Raw genomic sequence first — 25,314 nt, 5'->3', positions numbered from 1 at the left:
ACATGTACATATGTATGTGTATATAAAAAATAGTTCACTTCTTTAGCTTTAATGCAAAAAGTAGGGCAACAGCCTTGCAGCAGTAAAATTCTGGCGGATACAAATAATTTGGTTAAAGCCTCCGCCACATGCGGAATAATAATAAAAGTTGGATTAGTAGTACTTCAGCAGTTTTTCGCCAGCAGCTTCTTTTCTCCCGAAGCCTGCGATTTTTGCTAGCACATACATATATTATATTTTTGGATGTATGCATGTTTGCATGCTGGTGGGCATACTCCTCAACCTCTAGTTGTTGTTGGAGATTCCAAAATAGGCTATGCAGAAATATTTTCACGCTAAAAGTGTCACTTTAGAAATATCAACATTTTCTCTGCGGCCAAGTGTTGCGCATTTTATTGGTCTTACGTCGGCAGTCTGCGCACGGAGCTATTGGAAATTGAATAACCAATATTTGGCATTTGCCCGTAGGTGTCTTTTAACGTGGCACTAAATACACTTGACTTGACTTTTTGGGGTCAAAAATGGTAATAGCAAATTCTTAGCTCATATTTGCTTTAGCGCTAGAGGAAATAAAGTACACAGTTATGCATGTATGTGTGGCAAGCAGTTGAGTTTTTAAGAATATGCAAAGATTTTGAGATATGCATTTAACATAGAAGTTGGTTTCAAAATTTTCCGGCATGGATCAATGCAATGTTTATGTATGTTAATATTGTAGCATATGAATTGCTCTACCCTGATCGGGGTATATTTAATGTGTCACAAAGTATGTAACAAGCAGAAGGAAATGTCGAAGTCTCTAGAAAGTATTTATGGACTACATTCTTCTTCCTCTTTTTTGCCGTATAGTGGAGTTTCCAACAGCGCGCCAGTCGTTCTTCCTTTTTGCTGGGATTCCAAGGGTAGACAGGTCCTTCTCTACATGGTCTTTCCAACGAATTGGAGTTCTTCCTCTGATTTCTCCCGCTGGTATTACGTCGAATACTCTCAAAGCTGGAGTGTTTTAATCCATTCGAACGACATGAACTAGCTAAAGTAGCCGCTGACCTATGTCAATGTTATCGTATATCTCGTACAGCTGATCTTTCTTTTGCGGTATGATATTGATGTCATCGGCATACGCTAGCAGGTGTAGACTCTTATAGAAGATTGTACCTTCTTTATTCAGATCTGCAGCTCGAATTATTTTCTCCAGGAGTAGATTGAAGAAGTCGCACGATAGAGAGTCGCTTTGTCTGAAACCTCGTTTGGTATCGAATGGCTTGGAGATGTCCTTCTTGACCCTGGCGGCGCTTTTGTTAGAAGATGGAGCCATGAGTAGAAGTTCATGAGAAAGAGGAAAGTTTTCTGAGCGCCTTTCACTTGGGAGTGGCCGGAAGCGATACTTTTTAGCAGCTCACGACTTTCGGTTTTAGACCGAGTATCCGCCGGGTAGGCTAAAGTGAAAAGGCGAAACATCCCTCATCAGAGTTGTAAGCTGGGTTTGGGATCCACCATGTAAAAAATGACCCGCAGTGACATGTACTACATATTTAGTATATGTATAAATGATCAGCGTGATTAGCTCAATGGATATATTCATTACCGAACTATTCCCTCAGTTTTTGATCTAGTGATCTGAAATTTTCCAAACGTCCTTTTTTACCAAAGAAGATGTTTATTTGGTGGAATCCTCGATATCGAAGCACTATAGCATATGGCTGCCATACAAACAGACCGTTCAAAATCAAGTTCTTTTGTGATAATTTTTTTATTTGACGAGATATCTTCAGTCGATTCGGTACATATTGTTTTCCAAGACAACGCTACAATACCCGAAGAAATGATTCAGATCGTACTACTATAGCATATAGCTGCCATACAAACTGACGCATTAAGATCACGATAAAGATTATGAAATGCAACTGTGAAGTGTCTCGTTGCAGCCGAAATATTTTCTTTTTATATTTATAACCTCTTTTATAAAGTAAAACAATTTTATATACCAAAAGTATTTAAAACTTATGTACCAATTTACCCACCAGCGCCTCCACCAACTTTCAAAATAAAAAGTAAAAATCATATCCATTCATAACTAACTCAGCCTTACGTGCCAGTCTGCGTGAGCGCGATCAGCATTCGATTGCGTCAGAACTCATTCAAATTGGCACTTGCGCTCGCAAGCAAACAAATCACTAGTAATTGCAACAGCAATCGCATGCCAATCCATTGATAATTACAATAACGCAAACACAGCGGCATGACTTTGTGATAATTATTGCCTCAGTGTGCGCATGTATATATGTACACTTATGTGTATATGAGTAAACGCTATGCCACTTATCGCACTTGAGTTGTTGCGTATACGCCACCGGTGATTAAAATTTGCAATTGACACAGCGCCGACGGTGACGAAATGCGATGCCCGTGGTCGTGGTGTTGCGCGAGCAGAACGCCCTCAGTGCTGTCAACGTACCCTAAGGTAATATACACGTGGAGATAGACATATCCGTTGGCGCATGTTCATTTATGGCCACGCCAAAGGCACGTACCAAATGTATGGCATACCTACATATTTGCATGTGCGGATTAGTGCATGTGCCGCTGCATATTTTTAGGCGTTTATGCGCGCTTTTCTGGCTATACTAGTTAGTAAGTGTTATATTTTTCACGTCTCATATTGACACAGTGATTAAAATGTTTATCAAATGTCAATTAAGCGCAACACTTACTTTACGCACATCATGTTGCTTATCATTTTCCGTTCGATTTTCCAATAAACGCGTATTTTAGCTGAAAAACAAAGGTAAACGCACTTGGTGATTATTCGTAAATTTAGCCCAAAACAACTTTATTCATTATAATTGTGTCATATTTGTATGCATGTGCCATTATTAGCTTTAGCTGGTTATAATTTGAGTTAATCAGTTTAACATTTATAAGAGATTGCCACGCTGGTAATTAGCTGCACCACATACATCATTTTTGCTTTAAGAATTTAGTTTTCGAAAACATTAATTACAAAAAAATACACAGGCGCATATCCTTCTTCAGTTAACTATAAAAAAATGCTGGTAAGTAATTTAGTTTATTATCAAAAGCAGCCAGCTTCACCTGCAGTACTTATCACCTACTATTCACGGCTGCTTATGTGCCTGCATTTCATCATTTACAACAAATTTAGCGTGTGTGCGTGTTTTCGCAAAATATTTGTGTGTTCGCCGCTTAGTGAATTTTCCAACTTCCAACTTCCATTTCCCATTTTCATCTTTTAGAAATTGTTATCTAAGGGCTCCTCCTCCTCCTCCTCCTCGTAGACCGGTTGCTCTTCCTCTTCCACCATTTCTTCCTCTACGACTTCTTCCTCAACACGTTCGCCAATTATTATCTCCTCGGCCAGTTGATATAGTTCACGCATATCCTGTTGATTAAGCGAAAGTAAATGCATAAATTGTTTGTTGTTGCTGCATTGTTAGTTTTTGCTCACCGATGCTTTCTGCAGCATAAGTATCTTATCATCATGATAGCGTAACTGCTCAAATTGTGCTTTGGAAATGAGATAACCACGCTCCACATCATACTCCATTTCTTCCTCCAGCTCGGCTGCATGACGCCGCTTCGATTCGCTTATGGTGCTGCCCTGTTCGTAGATCTCCGATTCAGTGGAAACGTCGGAGGCATCATCCAAGTATTTGCGCCGTTGTCGCTCTTCCTTCTCACGCTCAGACATCTCTTTGGCCGCCTCTTTGCTTATAGCCGGCTCGAAGATGCCTTCGGTTTCGGCTTGTATGATATCTTGTACATGCTTTTGTATGACAGCCTGCAGACAAAAGCGATAGTAATGTAGTTGCCTGTAATTCAAACTGCTTATAATCTGGCTGTAGTGTTTTACTCACCGTCTTTTCCGCCAACTCCTTGGTGAGTTTAATATCTTTAGCAACTGGTTTTGGTTTGGCGCCCTCCTCTAATTCTTTGCATATACGTTGTTCGGCTTCGCGGAACTTTTTCCTTGAAATAAATAATTTTAAGAGATATTTCTTGATCTTTAAAGATTACTAAGCTTTGATGCGATATACTGGGGGATCGAGTTATAAAAAGTGATGAGGAATGCTAAAGCTGTTTTATTTTAAGACTCATCAAGAATATGATGTAAATGATGTTCCAAAAAAATGTTTTGTTAAGTTGCAGCAGATGTTTAAGTCGGTACGTCTTTTGACTTTTGTGGATATTTTGGTATGAAACGCGTTATTGCTCGAATCGTCTGTGTATAAAGCCGATTTTTTTTCAAAAAGAGTATGATTATGACCGAATTTAAAGCCAAAACGTAATGAATATCATCGATCAACCGTACTACCAGATTTGGCCCAGTGTGATTTTTTCTTGTTCTCGAAACTGAAATTGCCGTTCCGTGGAGTCCGTTACCAATCGATCGAAGAGATGAAACAAAATTCGCTGAAGGAGGGAAGTCCATCCCAAAAAGTGCTTATGAAAAGTGTTTCTAGAACTATAAAAATCGTTGGCATAAGCGTATTATAATCTACAGAAGATTCTCAAAAGATAATGGATTTTTTTTCAAACTTGTTTATATCAAAAACTACGCAGATGTTGCAGCGAAAGTTTGGAGACTTATATTATATTATTGTAAAAAGGCTGTCATATTGCTTATCTATGTTTGCTAAAAGTTCTGCATAACTTTTCAGTTCAGTGGAGAGTTTGGAGACTTTCTTAAGATCTACATATTTTTCCAAAATAGCCGAAAAATAGTAAAATTCCCATTTTTAGATTTTTATTTTGAAAACAGTTCGGTGTAGAGTTTGGAGACTTTTTAAAATTCTATGGAATATAGTTCATAAAAAGTGTTTTATCAAATGACAGATATTTTTTGTTACAAATAATTTTTAGCACTATAGATTTCTTTGTAGACTTTGCGGGCGCAGTTTAATTGGACCAGTTCGGGTCAAATTTGATCAGATAGTAAGTCGGTAGAATATTCTTCAGGGACTCGGAACAATTTTATAGTAAAATTTTATTGATCTCGTGGGATTATTCTTAATCAGTTGTAAAATTATTAGGCAGCGGACAAATACTTTAAGTTGTAGTAGTAAAGCATGAAGAACAAAAGCTACTATACAAAATCTCATACAATTTAATAACTTGCGCTTGCCAACTACAACAAATTCACTTACCTGGCACGCACAATATTTAATATATCCAATTTATCCGATGTGAATGGTGTCGGCACGCGCATTGAGCGCTCCTTCATTTTGGCGCGCTCCTCCTCCAGGAAGCGCTTGAGGTCCTGTTCACACTCGCGCCACTCCTCATTGTCGATGCTGCAGCAATGGAAAAATATTATAAGGCGAAATGAATTATTGAATAGTTCATTGAACCAACTGTTAAAGTAGGTGAAACATTTTCACAGCTGAATCGTTATTGTCATAGCTTCCATGCAGTTGCACGTGCTATAAAAGTATATAAAATGGCTAAGTCGCTTAGTCTGTCATAGCCTAGGCTTAAAATATACATTTTATTCACAGCTTGGATATAATTAGAATTATTGCCAGCAGCAAGCAAGCCTTATGTTTACGCATTTAATCCTAGCAGCTACAGTTAGAGACGGACTAACACATGTATATCGGCAGGCGTTTCTACTGAATGCGAATACTCGGTGTACATGTAGTGGTAGTGTATATTTTTGGTGCTTAAAATAGGAGTGAATGCACGCTAAAATCCAAAGTCAAGCCTCGTCAGTTAATTAAAAATGCTAAGTGTGAAATTCTGATTCTGAGAATCGGCGCGAAAAATGACACGAAAAAATGTAGTCTGCTTCTGGGCGTTGTAGCGAATTATGAGCAACACATACATATACAAATGCGCATTTATAGGCATGCTATAGCTGTTATTCTGCATATTTGTTCTTTAAAATCATTTCAATGTTAACGACATAACGGCTTGGCAAGTTAACCCTTAGCAAAAAAAAGATTATTACTAGCATAGGATGCTGCTACAACAATGAACTCAATTTATAATCAGCAGAAGCGTATATAATAAATTAGCCTTTCTTCGTATCGTTTCATTTAACTGCTTGCCATTTTAGCCCATAACTAAGCAATTTTTCAATTAACGCTTACAAGTTGCCTTACCGCAGTAAATCCATGCCACGCTCCGCATCTTCGGCCTTGTACTGTTCTTCAAGCTCATTTTGCTGCTTGTTGCGCTCTTTTATCTTCTCAACGCGCATTTGTTCTTCCTCCACATACTTTTGCCTTTCGCGTTCCCATTTAGAACCTTGCGCCTTTAAGCGTTCCGCATTGCGCTCACGATTGGTTTTGAGCTGAAATTGTGAGCGAGTTTTATGTTTTACTTTATTGACATGAGATATTTGAAATATGTGGTTTTTGGTTTACTATAGGTTATTTGTGATTCACCTTGGCACGCTCCTTTTGGATTTCTTTATTCGCAATTTTATTGACAACAAAGATGGGATCATCGGCCAGTTCAGCAGGTATTTCGTCCGTTTTGCCTTCGATGATTAGCAGACGCTCACGTTCCACCTCGCGGAGCTGGTTGTTATGAAAAGTTTAAACAATTGTGATTATTGTACAATATTTGTTTATATACATTTTTGAAAAAATACAGATACGGTAGCGCAAGATGTAAGTTGAAATATGTAATTTTATTTGACAGCGTGGTTAATGGAAGAAAATTGCATGACTCTCGGAAAGATCTGTCCTATTGTAGATGTCAATTAGCAAACTGATATAAAATAGATATGAATGTATCGTCGATTAATTAATTAATTAAGGTGCTATCTGAATGCTTGTCATGACATTTTATAAATTGAGTCAATTAAGAACCGTTTCATATCTTTTTGAAAATCGCTTTTCAGCTCAAGTCCACGAACCCATACGTCCTTGATTCGAGTGCATGACCTAATTTTCCATATCTTTCTAGACAATTCAATAAAGCCTAGACTATCTACATCTATATATAATTATGACCACAAGTACAATTTGCCTGTAACCATGAACGCAACCAATGTGGCAGTTATTTTATTTGCATGACATCATTTCATATAACTGTCAAGCTGTCAGTTCACTGAAGCCACAAAAACAGTATACAACAACAATTTAAATAGATTTTATAGGTTCAAAATAACATTTATTAAGCAGATAATATATAACCCAATATTGCGGTAATAACCATTTAGTGATTTGACAGCTTTAATCTGCCAATAAGGCCGCTACAAAGTTGAAGGAAATATATTATTCAAATATATTGATCCAACTTTTCGAATATGATAAATTAAAAAAATAAAATTTGCAAAAGGAAAGACTTGATTTTGACAGCTCGTGGGAACCATGTTTGTTTACGGATTTGTGTAAGGTTTTTTCAGAGTCTTCAATCAAGTTTTTCATTTCATCAAGACACATTTTATTTTGATATAAAGCTTGGAAATCGTTCAAGATTCTCGGGTAATTACTGTGAAAGTTTTTTGCGCAAAGCACGGTGATCATAATGTTCTTTATGAGTGATTATTCAACGCATAATTTTAAATTTTCACCACAGTCTTCCCGTAAAAAAAAAAACACATAGGGAAGCCAATCTGAATCTGTCGGTTCAATGTCTTCCTGCACACAAAGAAACAGAACTGTAGCTGACACAGATCATTTGAAGTGTTGTGGCTTAGACAATTGAGTGCTTGCAATGATAGAAGCCGACGATGATTTTCATCGAAAAATCAACTCAGATGCGGCTCAGTTCTGGCTTAATGTCAAATACTCGTTGGAATCGGGAAACGGAATTGTAACACCAAAAGTTGATCATTCGGTGTGGATAGTGGTATGGTGGCATTATCAGGTGCTTTCTGATTTATATCCAGCGAAGCAGCTGAAGTACTAGTTAGTATGCCGCCCATAGACATACAGTGTGGAGAGTTCACGAGGTTATATGAGCTATGAGCGCCAATTACATAAATCAAAGAAAGTTAGGATAGAATGAAGAGCATAACTATGTGGTATACCTCAACCAAAAGACGGTGGACCCGTAGACCTATACCTGACATTCAAACGTGGATAACTAGACAACATGGTAACCTGGATTTCCACCTGAAACAAATATTAAGCGGGCACGGGTGCTTCAGGGGCTATCTATACGAATTTCAAAATGACTTCAGACCGTTCGAAGTGTATGGAGTCCATGGAAGACTCTGAACATGGGTTTTTACATTGTCTTCGGTTTCTGAACATAAGGGAAATGTTAGAAACTGCACTAAGCGGTAGTTTAACGGTGGAAATTTGACTCTGGAATCCTGTGACAAGTGAAAAGCTGTTCACGAAGCGGTAACTTCCAGTCAGTCCGTCCGTGCTATAGAGGAGACGTAAAATGTCTTGTCACACTCGCCAAGTATGATCTTATCTGGTGGGTCCGCGGGAAAGTCTTGAGTTGGGAGTAGGTTAAGTTTAGCGGATTGAAGTTCCGCACACCGGCTTTCGATGTTTCCCCCTACTATAAAAAAGCCAAAAGCAGGGTCATCGAAAATTGGCGTAAACTGGTGAAGATATGCAAACGGAGCCGTGTAAGTTATTTAGCTGACATTTTGTGGTCCATGTGGAAGGTGCAATTTGGAAGAACCACTTGTACTTACACAACAGTTTGTGCTGTTAAAAAACTTCGAAACTTGCTAAAACTTGTTCACTTTGAACTTCAGAATCGAACTTTGACTTGCTGCTCCTACAAATAAACGCTATTTTTACATGTCATGTCAAAGCTACATTTAAATCAATTGAGTTAGAATCGGGAGCGCCAAATATGACGGCTGAAGTTGCTTCAATGTGCTATACTGCACAAGAAGTTGGCAGCAAAAATTTTGTAGAAAATATGCCTAACATTAAGGCTTGAAATCACTAACATTTACAATACGAATGCCTAATTGCGTTCGGGTGCAAAAGGTCAAAGTGAGTAAATGGCTGACATTTATAAGACTTGTTGGGCTAAATTAAACTTAATTGTCTGAACTTTGTTAGAGTTGGGCGGTGGTGCCTAAAAAATTTAATTAACCGCGAAACTGCTAAATTTTATTTCGTCCTTAATCGCTTGCAACCAATGTATATTTGTCAACTCACCGCTCTGGCGTTTATGCGACGCTCCAGCTGTATGCGGCTTTCCTCTTCCAGCCGCTGGCGCAGTTCACTCATGAATTTATGATCGGTTAGACGCACCACATTTGTGCCAATTAAACGCTCCAAGGCAGCACTAATGCGTGGTAAATTGAAACTGAAAGCAAAGTAGTTAAATGTTATAGCAAAATGGAATTAAAATTATAGCAAAATGGAATTTAAAATTATGGCAAAAGAAATTCAAAATTTTAGCGAAAAATATTAGATTTAATAGCAAAGTCAGTAATTTTGTTTTTTATATAACAAACTCTTTAACAATTGTTTTTTTAGCGGCACTCACTCGCTGCTTTCTTCCTTCGCAACAACTGCTTCGGTTTTGTTCATTATATGTTCGTCAGCACTACACGACCGTGTTCACATTGCAACTGTTTACGTGTCACCGTTTTCGCAAATTTCTGTTAGCTGTTGTCATGTTATGGAAACACCAAATAAATAAATAAATAAACAAAAAATCCGAAAAAATTAAATGCTTTGACAAAATTCGGCTGTCACTGGCTGCGGGTTACCCTAAAAAACTTTAGACACAGACATTTGTTTATTTGATGTGAATTTTCCGTGAGTGTGCAAACTTTCGCACACATTATTGCAGCTTATATACACACATATTGACAAGGTTTTATAAGTCGATATATGTGGATACGCTCACAATAAATAACCCGGAAGTATTTTCGTTACTAGAATTTGGAAAGATTGTAGATAAGAAATGTAGACGCCTAAGTCTAATTGTGAATTAGATACAAATCGGTGATATCACGTTATATATACCATACATATTTATACCAAAATTTAGAAACTAGTAGCTGGAATATCCTTCACAAATAAACAAGTTTCTATACAAGTAATCGATTTAGTGCAGTCGGTTTGTTTGGCAGCGATATGCTATAGTGCTCCGATCAGAACAATTTTTTCGGAGTTTGTATCGTTGCTTGAGAAAATAAACCATGTCGAATTTCGAAAGGATACCTCGTAAAATGAAAAAGTTTTCCATACAAGGACTTGAGTCTGCTCATTCAGTTTGCATGGCAGCTATATGCTATATTGATCCGATCTAAAAAATTTCGTGGGAAGTTGTATGGTTGCTATAAAAAATCAGTCATGACAAGTTTCGAGAAGATATCTCGTAAAATAAAAAAGTTTCCCATACACGTACTTGATTATGTTTGTTCAGTTTGTATGGTAGCTATATACTAAAGTGGTCCAATAACAGCGGTTCCGACAAATAAGCAGCTTTCTGGGAAGAAAAGAATGTGCGAAAAATCTCAATATTTTATAAAGTGTGTGACTATCATATGACATCTAATGAAAAGCTAATCCCACACATTGGTGATACCGAATACATTGGTGACACAGATTACAACCTCTGCTTAAGCCCTTAAGGTATAATAAATAAAAAAAATTTTAATGGAATCGAACCCATTTAATTAACAACATTTGTCTGTAAAATTTATATATGCCAAGGCTTTATTTTAATCTCGGTTCTACATGAGTTAAGTGCTGAGCAGCTTCATGCTAAATATTAGAACTTCCCATACAGAGTGTTTATATGGTTCATTTAGGTTTAATTCCCGCACATTTGCCGCCTACTGGTTTCTTAAACATTAGCCTGCTGTTACTTTCGCAATCCTTTATTTGCGCCATTAATATTAGGATTTAAGCGCCACAAAGTGACAACACAACTTAACAACGAATGACTAAAAGTCATGCCACAAATGGTAGATACCACAAATGTTTTGCCACAGCGAAAATCGCGTGGTACTTTCAACATTTGTCTCATGTGGGCTTATGTGTTTTTGCTTTTGTTTCATACTTTTTGTTGAAAATCGTAAAATTCTAGTTTAGATTTTACGGAAATGGGGGCACTTTCGGTTTTATTACAATACTTAAAAGTATAAAGTGAAGAGTAGTTCGAGTTTCTCATGTTAGTAGTTATACAATATAAAGATCGTCATTTCAAGTTTGGTTTTGATAACGTTTGGTGATGTTGCGTTTCGATTAAGCTAGAAATGTAGCATATATGGTATATGAGAAAATTTAGATCAAACTAGATTTTAGCAACTTCTTAAAAAGCGAAAATTGGCTAATATGTGTACACATATGTGTAGCATATCTTTTACATAAATAGGCATTATTTAGAAACAGTCTACGCTAGCTTTGAATAGATTTGAATCGTTTAGTTGGGTCTCATGTGGGCTTATGTTTCCTTGCAGTCCGTTCTGAACATTTTATTAGGAAATTGAGCAAATTGCTTGAAGATAAAAAGTTTTCCCTACAAAAATTCGATTCCGACCGTTCAGTTTGTATGCCAGATGTACACTATAGTGGTCCGATTTCGACAAATGAACAACTTCTTGGTGAGAAATGGACGCATTCCAAATTAGAAAGAATAGTTCGCAAATACATATATAGACGGATAGACAGATGGGTATGATTAAATCGGCTCAACTCATCACGAAGATGAATTATGTATATACATACTTTTTAGTGCCTACAACGTTTCCTGTTGTCACAACGTCTGACAAACTACAAAAGATCAATTGAAAAATCCCACAAATCTATAGCATTTTTAGTTACTCAACCTTCAAAAGGAGTGTGTATAAAGCAACTTTTGTTATTGTGAAAAAATGTATAGAAGAAAACTTCGCGTGTTGATAGAATATTGCTTTGTGAAACAAAAACTTGGCTTCATGACGAGTTTCTGTACACTGCCCAAGAGCGATTGGATTAGTTTGTTTAGTTTAGACGTGATGAAATTATCACCAAAGACGGTGAAAGCAGTGGACGCCCAAAAGACGTTGTAACCGATATAGACATCAAAAAAGGCTACAAAATAATTTTGGATGACCATAAAGTAAAGTTGTTCGAGATAGCAGGCACTCTAGAGATATCAACTGAACGTGTATATCACATCATTCACGAATATTTGGCTAAGAGAAAGCTCTGTGCAAAGTGGGTGCCGACCGAGCTCACTTTTGACCAAAAACAACGACGAATTGATGATTCGAAGCAGTGTTAGATCTTAATAAAACCGATTTTTTGCATCGAGATATGATAATGGATGAAACATGGCTCCAATATTTCCCTACGAAGTCCAATCGGCAGTCATCCGTGTGGACTGCATACAATGAAGCCGCTCCAAAACTTGGAAACACGCAACAGTTGGTTGGCAAGGTTATGTCATCTGTATTTTGGAATGCACATGGCATTATTCTTATTGACTACCGTGAGAAAGGAAGGACCATCAATAGCGACTATTACATATCGTTATTGCACTGTTTGAAGGACGAAATCGCTGAAAACGGCCGCATTTGAAGAAAAAGAAAATAAAATGGTGTTTCATTAAGGCAATACGCCGTGTTATAAGTCAGTGAAAAGATATGAAAAATCCATGAATTGAGGTTCGAAAAGCTTTCGCATTCACCGTATCCTCCAGATTTGACCCCTTACGACTTACGACTATTTCATGTTCTTAGATCTCTAAAGAATGTTAGATGGGAAGAAACTTCGCCGAAACTGAGGATTACTTTTTTGAAGCAAAGGACAAATTTTGCTATAAAGATAGCATCGAAAAAATTGAAGGTCACTATAATCAGTGTGTCATCTTTGAAGGGAACTATGTAGAATAAAAAATGCGATTTTTGCAAAAAAAAAAAAAAATATTTTACTATGGTAGATCGAGGGCTTTTCAATTCACCTGTTATATACCCAGTTAGCGATACAGAAAAGGTTAACAAATATTTTTACGTGAGAACTTTCGAATGAAAGTTAGGTTCCTTTAATGATATTGAATACAAATAAAGGGGAAAAAGAAATATTTTGAATAAAGAAAATTATAATGTGTGTGTGAAACAAAACAGGTTAGGTTTAATCCAAACTTCGTAAAGAAAATAATCATTTGTAAATAATAAATAAAAAAAAAACTTGTTTGTTAGTATTTTTCACATAAATTTAGAGGTTAAGTGAAACAAATTTAACACAACAGTTATAGATCTTTGGATAACCTACACCGTTGCTATGTATATGTTTTACTAATGACCTTCAATTTTTCCGGAAATCAAGATAAATCGTTTTTAACACTTAAAAATTCAAGCAAACTTCATTGCTTCTTGTTCACACCTCAGATCACCTATATATTATTTTTAATATTATATTTTTTATTTTTTTTTTTTTAATATTATACATATTTTCTAACATGTTTTCTTTTCTTGAGTTTTTTCACTTTTTACCATTTTCAAGGGCTTCAGCACTGGTCTATTAGCCGGTTTTTATTTACATTAATATACATAAATAGCATGTGAATTAGCATGCACTTATGTATATTTAATTATGATATGTCGGCGTAAAATAATTATAATACCCACGGCACAAGGGTGTAGACATACATATATGCAATTATAAAGGGTGATTTTTTAAGAGCTTGATAACTTTTTTTTAAAAAAAAACGCATAAAATTTGCAAAATCTCATCGGTTCTTTATTTGAAACGTTAGATTGGTTCATGACATTTACTTTTTGAAGATAATTTCATTTAAATGTTGACCGCGGCTGCGTCTTAGGTGGTCCATTCGGAAAGTCCAATTTTGGGCAACTTTTTCGAGCATTTCGGCCGGAATAGCCCGAATTTCTTCGGAAATGTTGTCTTCCAAAGCTGGAATAGTTGCTGGCTTATTTCTGTAGACTTTAGACTTGACGTAGCCCCACAAAAAATAGTCTAAAGGCGTTAAATCGCATGATCTTGGTGGCCAACTTACGGGTCCATTTCTTGAGATGAATTGTTGTCCGAAGTTTTCCCTCAAAATGGCCATAGAATCGCGAGCTGTGTGGCATGTAGCGCCATCTTGTTGAAACCACATGTCAACCAAGTTCAGTTCTTCCATTTTTGGCAACAAAAAGTTTGTTAGCATCGAACGATAGCGATCGCCATTCACCGTAACGTTGCGTCCAACAGCATCTTTGAAAAAATACGGTCCAATGATTCCACCAGCGTACAAACCACACCAAACAGTGCATTTTTCGGGATGCATGGGCAGTTCTTGAACGGCTTCTGGTTGCTCTTCACCCCAAATGCGGCAATTTTGCTTATTTACGTAGCCATTCAACCAGAAATGAGCCTCATCGCTGAACAAAATTTGTCCGAAAAAAAAAAAAAACCGAACACTGATTTTGGTAATAAAATTCAATGATTTGCAAGCGTTGCTCGTTAGTAAGTCTATTCATGATGAAATGTCAAAGCATACTGAGCATCTTTCTCTTTGACACCATGTCTGAAATCCCACGTGATCTGTCAAATACTAATGCATGTAAACATTCAACAAAAAATCACCCGTTATATGTGTAAATAAATATGGAAATGTCTGCGTTCTACCTTGACACTGACTTTCGCTTACCGTCGTTATGTTGAGTATGTACATGTGTGAGTAAGATAGTGATTTAATTCGCAATGTCAACAACTTAGCATTGAAAATGCATTATTAGTGTGTGTGTGTGTATGTGTGCGGGTGTCGCATTGCCAAAACTTGTTTACTGTTACCGCTGCTAATGCACTTACTCACGTCATAGTATTAACATTTCAATTGGTTTTGAAGCCTAGGGTGAGTTTGTAACTAAAACCGATTAAATGAATTTCCAAATTTGGCTCAACAGTATAGGGTGTGCAAATAAGCGAACTTTTTAACCCAAATAAATTTTGTATCGAATTTTTTTCGACGTAATTGCATGGTTAAAAGTTCGAGCGAAAGTTTGGGGCAAAATGTCAATTTTTTTTTTTTTACTTCGGTTTCGGGTATTGCAACAGGTTAGAGCTGAATTTATTTTCACGAGGCTGCTGCAAAAATAATTTAGCTGGAAATTTAATTTTAATCAGCAATTTTTTGAATTTGTACTCTACCTTAAATACATTTTTATGCATTAATATCATTTTACTTTAAATATTTCACATTCTTTCACTTAAAGTTAATGAAGCATTGAATTTTCTGTCGAATTTCTGCCGTTTCATCGGCTCAAGAGCACGTCCACAGTATTTTATGTCTTGGCGTTGCAAAAACCGTACATTTGGGGAATACTATTAGTAAGTATGTAGCTAGAAATTTTCTTTTATGTTCTTGTAAATAAGTATGCCTGTATGCCTACTCACTTCATTTTGTGCAATTGATTTATTACTTACCATATTTTATTAGCCATGTCTCTTGTTCGTGACCGACAACCGTAAATTTTGAAGGGTTCGAGTACTTAATGATAGATACTAGCACATGTGTAAGTCTATGCTGTGAATGTGTAAGGCGAGAAAGGGTTGATGGTAGTTGGTTATTTTGGAAATAAATATTCGAATTGACTTTGATGTTTGCAGTGAGTTGTATTATTGCCGGCTAAATTTAAAACCTGACAAACAAAAATTATCTAAATTTCTTCAACCCCACTGGTAAACTTAAGTAGCGGTTTTGAGACTGGACTGGTCCCTATTGAACTCCTGGAAATAATCTTTTTGCGAAGTGTTAAGGTTAAAGTGCATCAGCTATTTCCATTTTATCTAACCATATCGTTGAAGGATTGAAGATGAACATAGACTCTAGCCGTACTGACAATGGAATCTGCTGTCAAGGTTACGCGGATAACATTGTTATTCTAGCCAGAGGTAAATTCGATAACATTTTCTGCGGCCTAATACAACGAGGTTTAAGCCTGGCTAAAGGATAGTGAAGAAAGCTCTCCAAGACGACCATTGCCCCGCTCACCAGACCAGGTCCTTACCTGGCCTCAGGAAACTTACCCTTGTAGGCAGAGAGATAGAGATGACCAGCATGGTAAAATATCTTGGTCTGCGGTGAAAGCATGTTGAGTAAAAGCAAGTAAGGCAGTAATGGTGTGCAATATACTAGCTGGTAAATACTGGTTCTGAAAGCCGAGGATCGTTAGGAGATTGTACACCATGTTTGTGGGACCGATAACACAAGTTTACAAATTCAGGTCAACTTTTGTATCTGAGCAGATAAGAACGATTCTTAACTATATTTGATATGCTGAATTCGAATATGCATTTAGTTTTTTAAGATTGATTCTAGTTTCCGAGTTCTCGCATGATAGCACCATTGTGCTGTTACAAGCACAGTAATTAAATACCGATTGAGGAAAATTCTCCCAATCTTACAGGCACTGCTTGATAAGTCATTTCAACTGTAGCAGTAAAATAAAATAAGTGATTAGAGCAAATAAAAATGGATTCACCAAATTTTGTTGCTTTTTATGCTTGTGGGATAGCCGCGCAACTGAACATCATTATGTGAGAAAAGAATGGCAAAGCCGTACTCAATATGAGCCTGGACAGCAAAACGTCTCCGCTGAACCACTTGTAAATCCACAAGACATTTTCCTGCCACCTCTTCACATTAAACTAGGCCTTATAAAGAACTTCGTCAAAGCATTAAACCGTGAAGGACCGGCTTTTCAGTATTTAGTTAAGTTGTTTCCTAAATTGTCATATGCAAAAATCAAAGAGGGAATATTTGTCGGACCTGATATTAGAAAATTAATGGCTGATAAAAAATTTACAAAATGTTTATCGCCCGATGGAGCAGCCACATGGGCATCTTTTCAAAATATCGTTCACCACTTTCTAGGTAATCACAAATCCCCTAATTTTAAGGAAATTATTGGCGATATGTTGCAAAATTATCGAAAGATTGGAGCTAGAATGTCTCTAAAGATCCATTTTCTGCATTCCCATCTCGATTTGTTTCCCGAAAACTTGGGTGATACGAGCGACGAACAAGGAGAGCGTCTACACCAAGATCTAGCCAACATTGAAAGAAGATACCAAGGATTTTGGGATGAAGGCATGATGAGCGACTACTGTTGGACTCTAATACGTGAAACAGATACTAAACAATACAAAAGGCAAAGTTCCACCAATCTTCATTTCTGATGTGTTACTTTTAAGTTAATAAAATGAATATTATTTGACAAAAATCATAAAAAATTAAATTCTTGATTATTTCAAAAACTAGAATCAATTTTAAAAAACGAAATGAAGATTCGGATTCAGTGTCATCAATTGTCATAGAAACCACTTTTGGTTGCCCAGATCCAAAACCGTGTATACTTGTGTAATCACGGTGGTTTCGGCCTCGAAAACTTCGCAGACTTTGATAAGGCTCCAACTTTATCAAAAAGTTCAAGGTTACCCTTAGCGGCAAGGCTAAATGGTATGATTTCACTCTTGAGCCACTGCTAAGGATGGTCAAGTGTTACGCTGAAATGTCGGAAGAAATTGGTGCAAGAGTCGCAGGACCACAGAATTTTTCAGGCAGATGTTTTTGCCATAAGTCGGTGCATAGAGATAAACTTCCAAAGCAACTATCACAACGAACGTATAACCATACTTAAAGGGATCTCTGCCTATGAGATCAAATTGCTACTAGTGGTAGGTATAGCCGGGAATAAACTGGCTGATGAGCTCGTCCGCTCCGTAGCAACCATAAACATGGTAGAATTTGAACCCTACCATAAAGGTGCTGGAGAAGCATTCGTCTACAAATTGCGAATAGAGTGAAGCATTTAGGGCTCGTCCCAGATAGGAAGCTTTCATGGGAACTTAATAACGAGGATAGAGCAAAAAGGACATTGGTTACCTTATAATGCTGCAGAAGAGTCATTGAAAAAAGTGTGGTCTCTCATCGCAAGTGGTCCTCTGGCTCTACGACACTATAGTCAAGTCTATTATGTTCTATGGCGTCTTTGTTTGGTGGAGGGCCCTAGAAAGATTCCACTTGCAAAGGAAATTCGAGAGAGTTTTTTTAAGAGGCGCTCCCAAGCATGTGTGGTACGCCAAGCTCCATTCCAAACAAGGAACTTTATTACATTATGCCAAGTTTTTCAGATCCAGGTTGCTGTATTTAAAGTAGAGGAAGATTTACTAACCCAGAGAGCAGCCTCCTTCAGAGATGTGACTGTTTACTCTGCTAACAGAACGGTTTTACTGGCCTTGATCTCATTAACCGTTCGGGGCTTATTAAGGCATGCCTAACCTCGTTATCTATGGCGTCGTGTGACTATGTGGTAACAGTAGTACAGTTGCAAGGCCAGAGCGGAATCACAGATAACTGTAAAGCTAATGAGCTGGCATGAAAAGGTATCCTAGCCCCGATTTCAGTATCAGTAGATCAGCTACCACTGATTCATGCGCTGTCGCAAGATCCTTTTGGACCAAGCGCAATCATAAGGGATCCAGTGAGTTCTTTGCCTTCAGAATGGGGGTTCTAAGAGATCATTGCCCTAAAAGCGTCTATGCTATAAGGTTGGATGCCAGCTGCAGATGCTTTATGGAAGAAGATGAGGTGGAAAAATCTTAACTCTTCCTTCTCCATTGTCCCGCCTTTGCGAAATTAATGCTTAAACACTCGGGAGCTCATATTTTCGTATTGTATTTTAATGTCTTTAGAGAGGACTGAATATAAGAGTCCAAGTGCCGTTTCTGGATCAGCCATCCTAACCTTCTTGGTTACAGTTATATCTTACAAAACAACTCTATTGAATAATCCAAAATATCATCCAAAAATAGATCTAGCGAAGTATTTTTTTTTTAAATATTTCTAGCAAAATTGTCGAGTATTTATTGCTGGGTTTTTGGAATAATAACATTGATTTACCACTTCAGATACAAAATTTATGAACAAACGCTTTAATTTTCTCCTAACCGATAAAAATCAGCTTCAGTTCAATTCATCTTATCGAAGCATCATTTTCACACCCAATCGAGAAATGCGGTTGAACGTCAAACATTTATCAAAAGATCTGTTATCTGCGATGATGAAAGCAAATAAATTCAAATGTCTAATATAAGCTGTATCTACGCATATTTACTTATATGACCCAGCAACCCTACCCGCTGTAAGTATGCAAGTACGCAGAAAGCACATCGGCAGGTTAAAATCATAGCGTGTTGCTGATTGCTCGGCTGATTGATTTATTTAGACAGTATGCCAAATATCAGGCATTAACAGCAGACTACATAGAATTTTACCTGTTCGCAATGTCAATACAAGTAGCGGCGCCTGACAGTAGGCTACGAATATGCGATACATAAGAATCTGTATGAGTATTGGGTCACATGCTGTCGGTCGGGAAATCCAATATCCGAATGAGCGTGACAAACGAATTGATTTTTAATATTTATTGCTTGTAACAGTTGTAAGGTGTGCAAAGGTGTGTGGGGGCGTTGTATGGAGGCGTGAATGATTGCGCAAATGAGTCGCTTCGTTTATTCCGTCTGATAAAAGGTGTTGTTAATAGCGAAACTTTTAACCGTCCTTTTTACACTCGAAGTTCTGCAAGATTATTTTTCTCTTGTGTGTGTTAAGCAAATGGTGTAAGCGATGATTTAGGTGTTTGTGTAGGAAAATTGCTAGGAAAAAACCTTACACATAATGCTTCTAAGCGTAAGTGAAAGTATGAGGAAAGAGCAACAGCTGATTTATGTAAGTGTAGACTAAAATAAAAAAGTTACGATATATAACATACAACCACCAATTATATTCACTAGCAACACTTGAGGTTACTAAACTCAGGCGAGAACTTTTCGTGTGTTGTTAATACCTTTGATTTGTAGATTTTAAAACATACTATATGTATTGTATATACTATGAACATTTGTCAGGCCACGAGAGAATTAACTTTTAAATCTCCGCATTGTAATTTTATGCCATTAATTGAACAGTGATATTTCGACTATTTTGGATTTTCTGTGTGAAATCAAGAATAATTCTGGGTTCTACATAAATATTATATAAGGTTTGTGAGACTGCTATTATGTGAAGCTAAACAAGAATAGAGGATGGAGCCAAGTGTAGAAGTTCACGCAAATGAGAAAAGTTCTCTGAGCGCCATTCACTTGGGAGTGACCAGAAACGATACTTTTACATAAGGCTCAAGCAGCTCAAGACTTCAGGTCTTAGACCAAGTATCCTCTAGGTAGCAAAAAACATCCGTTCGAAGGCGAGCTAAAGGTAGAAGTCGAACCATCCCAGGGTTGTGCGCTGGGTTTTGGGACCCGCGATATAAAAACCCCTACCAACGGAAACAGCTTCGGATAACAGACTTTAAGACCCCTTTTTTTGACGACGTCTGCAAACGTCTTAAGGACTACGATTTAAGGGCATGCAGCTGGAATGTCCGGTTCCTTGATTAAGAAGGTGCCGCTGCCCGACTGCTTGATGTCATCGTTAGAGTAAAGGCTGACTTCATCGCCATCCAAGAAACCCGATAGACGGGACCAGGGCTGAGGCAAGTAGTATTATAGACGAGCGTACGCTCCGAGCTCCTAACATTGACTCGGACCACTATCTTGTTACAGCCAAGAAACGCACCCACCTCTGCGCAGCAAAAGACCCAAGTCAACAAACACAAGGAAGATTCAACGTTGAAAAGCTGCAATATGGCCATTTGCCATATCAATGATTAGGACCGAGCCAAAGGATTATGTAAGTTATCGTTATTATTGCATGACTTAAAGACTACTCGGTTTCCAAATTCGACTAAGATAGGGCTGATATATAGACAGCTCTTCTAGAATTTAATCTATAGAAATTTTAGTCGCTAAGTTCAATCGACGGACAAACCTGGCAAGCTTGGAAACACGCAACAGTCAGCTGGCAAGGTTATGGTGTGTGTAGTTTGGAATGCGCAAGGCATAACCATCCACAGCGTTTATTGCATACCATTATTGGACCGTTTGAAGTAGGTAGTCGCCGAAAAATGGCCGCATTTGAAGAAGAAGAAAGTGCTGTTTCGTCAAGATTACGTGATGTGTCTCAAGTGAGTGAAAATGATGGCAAAAATCCATAAATTAGGCTTCGACTGGCTTCCGCATTCACCGTATTCATCAGATCTGGTCCCCAGCGACTATTTCCTTTTCTCAGTTCTCAAAATAATTCTTGCTGGGAAGAAATTTTCGTCGAAGAGAGGTGAGCGCCGTAACTGAAGCCAAATCGTACTACAAAAATTTTATTGAAAAGTTGGCGGGCCGCTAAAGTCAGTGTATGACCCTTGAAGGGAATAATGTTGAAAGAAAAAAAAAGAATTTTGCCGAAAAATGTGTTTTAGTCTGTTAGGTCGGTGCTTTGCAATCAACCGTTTATATTCAGGGCATAAAAATGTCCAGAAAATTATTTTAGAATATTGTAATAAAAAGTTGATGAAGGCTGACGCTGATTAGGTATCAAAGAGAAGTGCAATATATACAAGTACACCCATTAATTTTTGGGTAAATTAGATTAAATAAATAAATGAGGACTGCACCGCGATTTAAGGCCTATTGTGCCCTCTCTTTATTCGCAATGACTCACTTGGCTCAGCATGTTGATGAATTCCAACATACTGCTAGGTGCTATTGAGGCGATGTGAGCCCTATTTGGAAACATGAATCCAAGAGCTTTATCATTCGCCTGCAGGCTACTGTGCAGTCAATTAGTAGCTGTTCTGGAGTTTCAAGTTCTGGTAAGACGATCGACATAATCGATCGAATTGCAAATCTATGAAAAGGAAGGAAAAACTGTCTGTATGGAGTTTCGAATTGCTTATGCATTCACGCTATTCTGCGGATCGAGTTTAGCGACTTTTTATACTCTCGCAACAAAGTTGCTAAGGAGAGTATTATAGTTTTATTCACATAACGGTTGTTTGTAAGTCCTAAGACTAAAATAGTCAGATATAGGGTTATATACACCAAAGTGATCAGGGGGACGAGTAGAGTTGAAATCCGGATGTCTGTCTGTCCGTCTGTCCGTGCAAGCTGTAACTTGAGTAAAAATTGAGATATCATTATGAAACTTGGTACACGTATTTCTTGGCTCCATAAGAAGGCTAAGTTCGAAGATGGGCAAAAAGGGCCCCCTGCCACACCCACAAAAACCGAAAACCTATAAAGTGTCATAACTAAGCCATAAAGATATTAAAGTGAAATTTGGCACAAAGAATTGCATTAGGGAGGGGCATATTTGGACGTAATTTTTTGGAAAAGTGGGCGTGGCCCCGCCCCCTACTAAGTTTTTTGTACATATCTCGGAAACTACTATAGCTATGTCAACCAACTCTATGTCAAGAAACTCTATGTTTCTTTCAGGCATTTCCATATACAGTTCAAAAATGGAAGAAATCGGATAATAACCACGCCCACCTCCCATACAAAGGTTATGTTGAAAATCACTAAAAGTGCGTTAACCGACTAACAAAAAACGTCAGAAAAACTAAATTTCACGGAAGAAATATCAGAAGGAAGCTGCACCCAGGCTTTTTTAAAAATTGAAAATGGGCGGCCCACTTATGGACCAAAAACCATATCTCAGGAACTACTAATCTAATTAATTTTATAGCAAAATAAAAAAAATATGTAAATGAGGGATAATGAAATCTCGATTATTACTTTATCATGCGAGAGTATAAAATGTTCGCTGACACCCGAACTTAGCCCTTCCTTATTTGTTGTTAAATGTGACTGTAGCTATTTATTAAAAAATAATTTTACCGCAATTAAGAAAAAAAATATAACGATTTTTTGCTCTTGAAGAATTTACTAGAAGAAATTGGTTAAAATAATACTTATAATATAGAAATCTAATAATAATAATAAGTAATTAGAAGACTTGCTCAACCGACGTTGTCTATAACAACTCTCAAATTTTATCTTAAATTAAAGTTTTGCTTTCCTTGAAGCATAAATCAAATTTATATTAGCTACATAACACTGTTACCTTGGTGCTGGCTCCAATGTGCACTGCACATAATCCGACAAGTACGTGGCGCCCTCGCCATCGCCCACTGGTGTGGCCAACCGCTGTTCCTCCTTTTGCGAAATACTGACCGAACTGGGCTTGCCCAACAAATGTCCCTGCTTCTTTTTACCGGCCCTTACACTGCTCCTGCGCCTACCACCACTACTACTGCAATTGGTACCAACGCCTTGTTTGGTGCCACGCTGTTGCTGCATGCCGAGGTGAGCAATTAAAACTTTCACCTTCTACAGCTTGCAACGTGTCATGTAGTGAGTTTGCATTAAACACGGTTTCTCACACTTTTGTTGCCCTATCATTGCACTGGTTAATTGTAGCGAATAGAGAGAGGAGTTTTGCTCTGTAAACTTTGCCGTTTGTATATTTTTAATTACCAAATTATGGCACTTTGATTGGCGGCCGAAGTGTGGCAGCAGTACAAAGCCACCGAATGCAGTTAGAGTCTGCCTTCAAAGCACACCAACAACGCGCTTGGAAAACGTGTAAATATGCACACTTTATTGTTGTTGGTTTTTTTTGTGTTTTTTGCTTTTGTTGGAATTCTCGGATTACTGACTTTTGTGAAACGGTCTAAGTTGTTAATGACACACGACTGACACGTTGCGCCAGTCACTGTCATACGAGTAGCTGCGTTGGCAGTTAGCTAAACGAGATCGTTATGTCGCTATAAAAATAAAATAATATAAAGAAATAGTAACGGCAAAAACACTGCTCTCCTCTGCGCATTCTGCAAATCCTTCATGCAAGGATTTCATTCCAACATGCTGTTGGATTTTATTGCATTTCCATTCAATGTTGTTTACTTTTGTTTTGCGCTTTGTTATTATATCCTTTTATTTTAGTTTTTTGTTTTTGCCAACAGGCAGTGTATTCCTCTTTCGTTCTTGGAATGAAACGGAGGCGCAGGGCGCGTATGGCAGTGTATGCAAAAAATATTGTTTACGGTGACGTGGCATGAAATCTCTTCCCAGTTGGCGCGAGTGACACAGCTAAAACACCAACAAAATGCCAGTTGCCACAACTATCGATGGGCGTTGGGTGTGCGAATGTAGCAACTAATAAAAATAACATGCGTATGTGGCAATTTGCATACGAGTATAAATATTTTGTCCGCTTATAAGTGACTGGATTTGGATACCCATGTGCGCAGGGATATGCGTATATGACAGTAAAAGTGCCTGTTTTTATAATTAATGCCTGAAATATGTCCAAAAAACTGCTGAGAATCAATAAACAAAGTCTAGCACGTTCCTTAATATTGAATAAGCATATATTTTGTAGGTGCAAAAAATTTTTTAGGCACAGGAAAAAGCGAGTTCAAATATTTTATTTCACAGAATCACATCTGGATAGTCACTATGCGACAAATCTTGGAAAAGACCCGTGAAAAAAGGAACGAGACACACTACTATTTCGTCGATTTCAAAGCTGGTTTTGACAGCACGAAAAGGCGACGAAGCATCTGGAGCGTGTTCAAAAAGCGGCCCGCATCGACAGCTGTGGTACACTAAGGACAACAATGGCACTCAATGTCATTCTCTACGTTGCACCTGTAGCACGGTTGGTGCTTGGCGGCGAAGACTGCTATTAGACTTAGGGAAGTTAGGTTCTTGAGAGGCCCCGGCGAGCATACACTGAAATTCTCCACTGCTTTTATTGCATTTCCTTCAACCTAGATCACAGGACCGCATAATCCTCTCCTCAGGGTTCGAATCCGTTGAAGAAGGTATGCACTGAGCTTTTTTACGGATGGATTGAGGATTAGGGGGAGAGTTTTCTATCCCGAGCTATCTGTAAACTATTGCTCCGAAGTCCAACTTCCTTCAGAGCGGTTGAGATTGCCAACTACTTGCTGACTCAAAACTAGTCAAGGAGTGCATGACCTCAATAGAAATAGCTTCAAACTTCTTCCATATTGGAAACGTGTGGATGTATGGACAAAGCGGAATCGATTGACATTTTTCACAATTTCATCCGTTTGGAGTTGAGTTGGATCTCCGATGTCTGCTTGCGTCCTGTCGTAGGATTTTTGGACCTTCAGTGAGCTCAGCTGGCGCTGGTCAACGACTAGAACTTGTGCGACTGCGAGAACTTTCTAACCCAAAGTGAACCGTAAGAGGTCATCCAAACTACGGGTTTAGCAAAGCCAATCTTGGCAAAATTTTGGTGTTCTGACTGGACACAGTACAGTAGGTTTATATGCGGATATCTATTCAAGTGAGGGTCATCGATATATGTATCTACATATAAGTTGTTTATTCTACATCGATCAAGAAAAACTTTAATAATGGTTTGAGAACAACCGCAACAATTTTGCTTATGAATCCCTAATATTTACTACATCTTCTTCTTTATTGACGTGGACATCGCTTATGCGGTTAT

General features: G+C 37.8%; 1 protein-coding gene across 6 annotated transcripts in view; it reads right to left on the bottom strand.

Annotated features, from left to right (window-relative positions):
* Positions 1-2,795: 2,795 nt before the first annotated feature.
* LOC105231182 (RNA-binding protein 25) overlaps positions 2,796-25,314 on the bottom strand; it is a 36,161-nt gene continuing 13,642 nt past the window's right edge. For 4 of the 6 annotated variants that reach the window (XM_011212337.4, XM_049455174.1, XM_049455189.1 and 1 more), the window contains 7 exons: positions 9,105-9,255; positions 6,408-6,542; positions 6,123-6,313; positions 5,166-5,312; positions 3,876-3,987; positions 3,467-3,799; positions 2,796-3,400 (listed from right to left, as the gene is read on the bottom strand). In XM_011212337.4, coding sequence (XP_011210639.1) covers positions 3,251-3,400; positions 3,467-3,799; positions 3,876-3,987; positions 5,166-5,312; positions 6,123-6,313; positions 6,408-6,542; positions 9,105-9,255 — 1,219 coding nt within the window. In that variant the 3' untranslated portion in view covers positions 2,796-3,250. Of the gene's footprint in view, positions 3,401-3,466; positions 3,800-3,875; positions 3,988-5,165; positions 5,313-6,122; positions 6,314-6,407; positions 6,543-9,104; positions 9,256-9,438; positions 9,572-22,893; positions 23,427-25,314 lie in introns of those variants that run through there. The other 2 variants (XM_049455170.1, XM_049455183.1) reach the window with 2 other exon arrangements.

Source organism: Bactrocera dorsalis, chromosome 1, assembly GCF_023373825.1.
Source record: "Bactrocera dorsalis isolate Fly_Bdor chromosome 1, ASM2337382v1, whole genome shotgun sequence".
In the NCBI taxonomy this organism is placed as follows: Eukaryota; Metazoa; Arthropoda; class Insecta; order Diptera; family Tephritidae; genus Bactrocera; species Bactrocera dorsalis.
The sequence above is the reverse complement of the archived record's forward strand: the minus strand, read 5'-3'. Positions and strand labels throughout refer to the sequence as shown.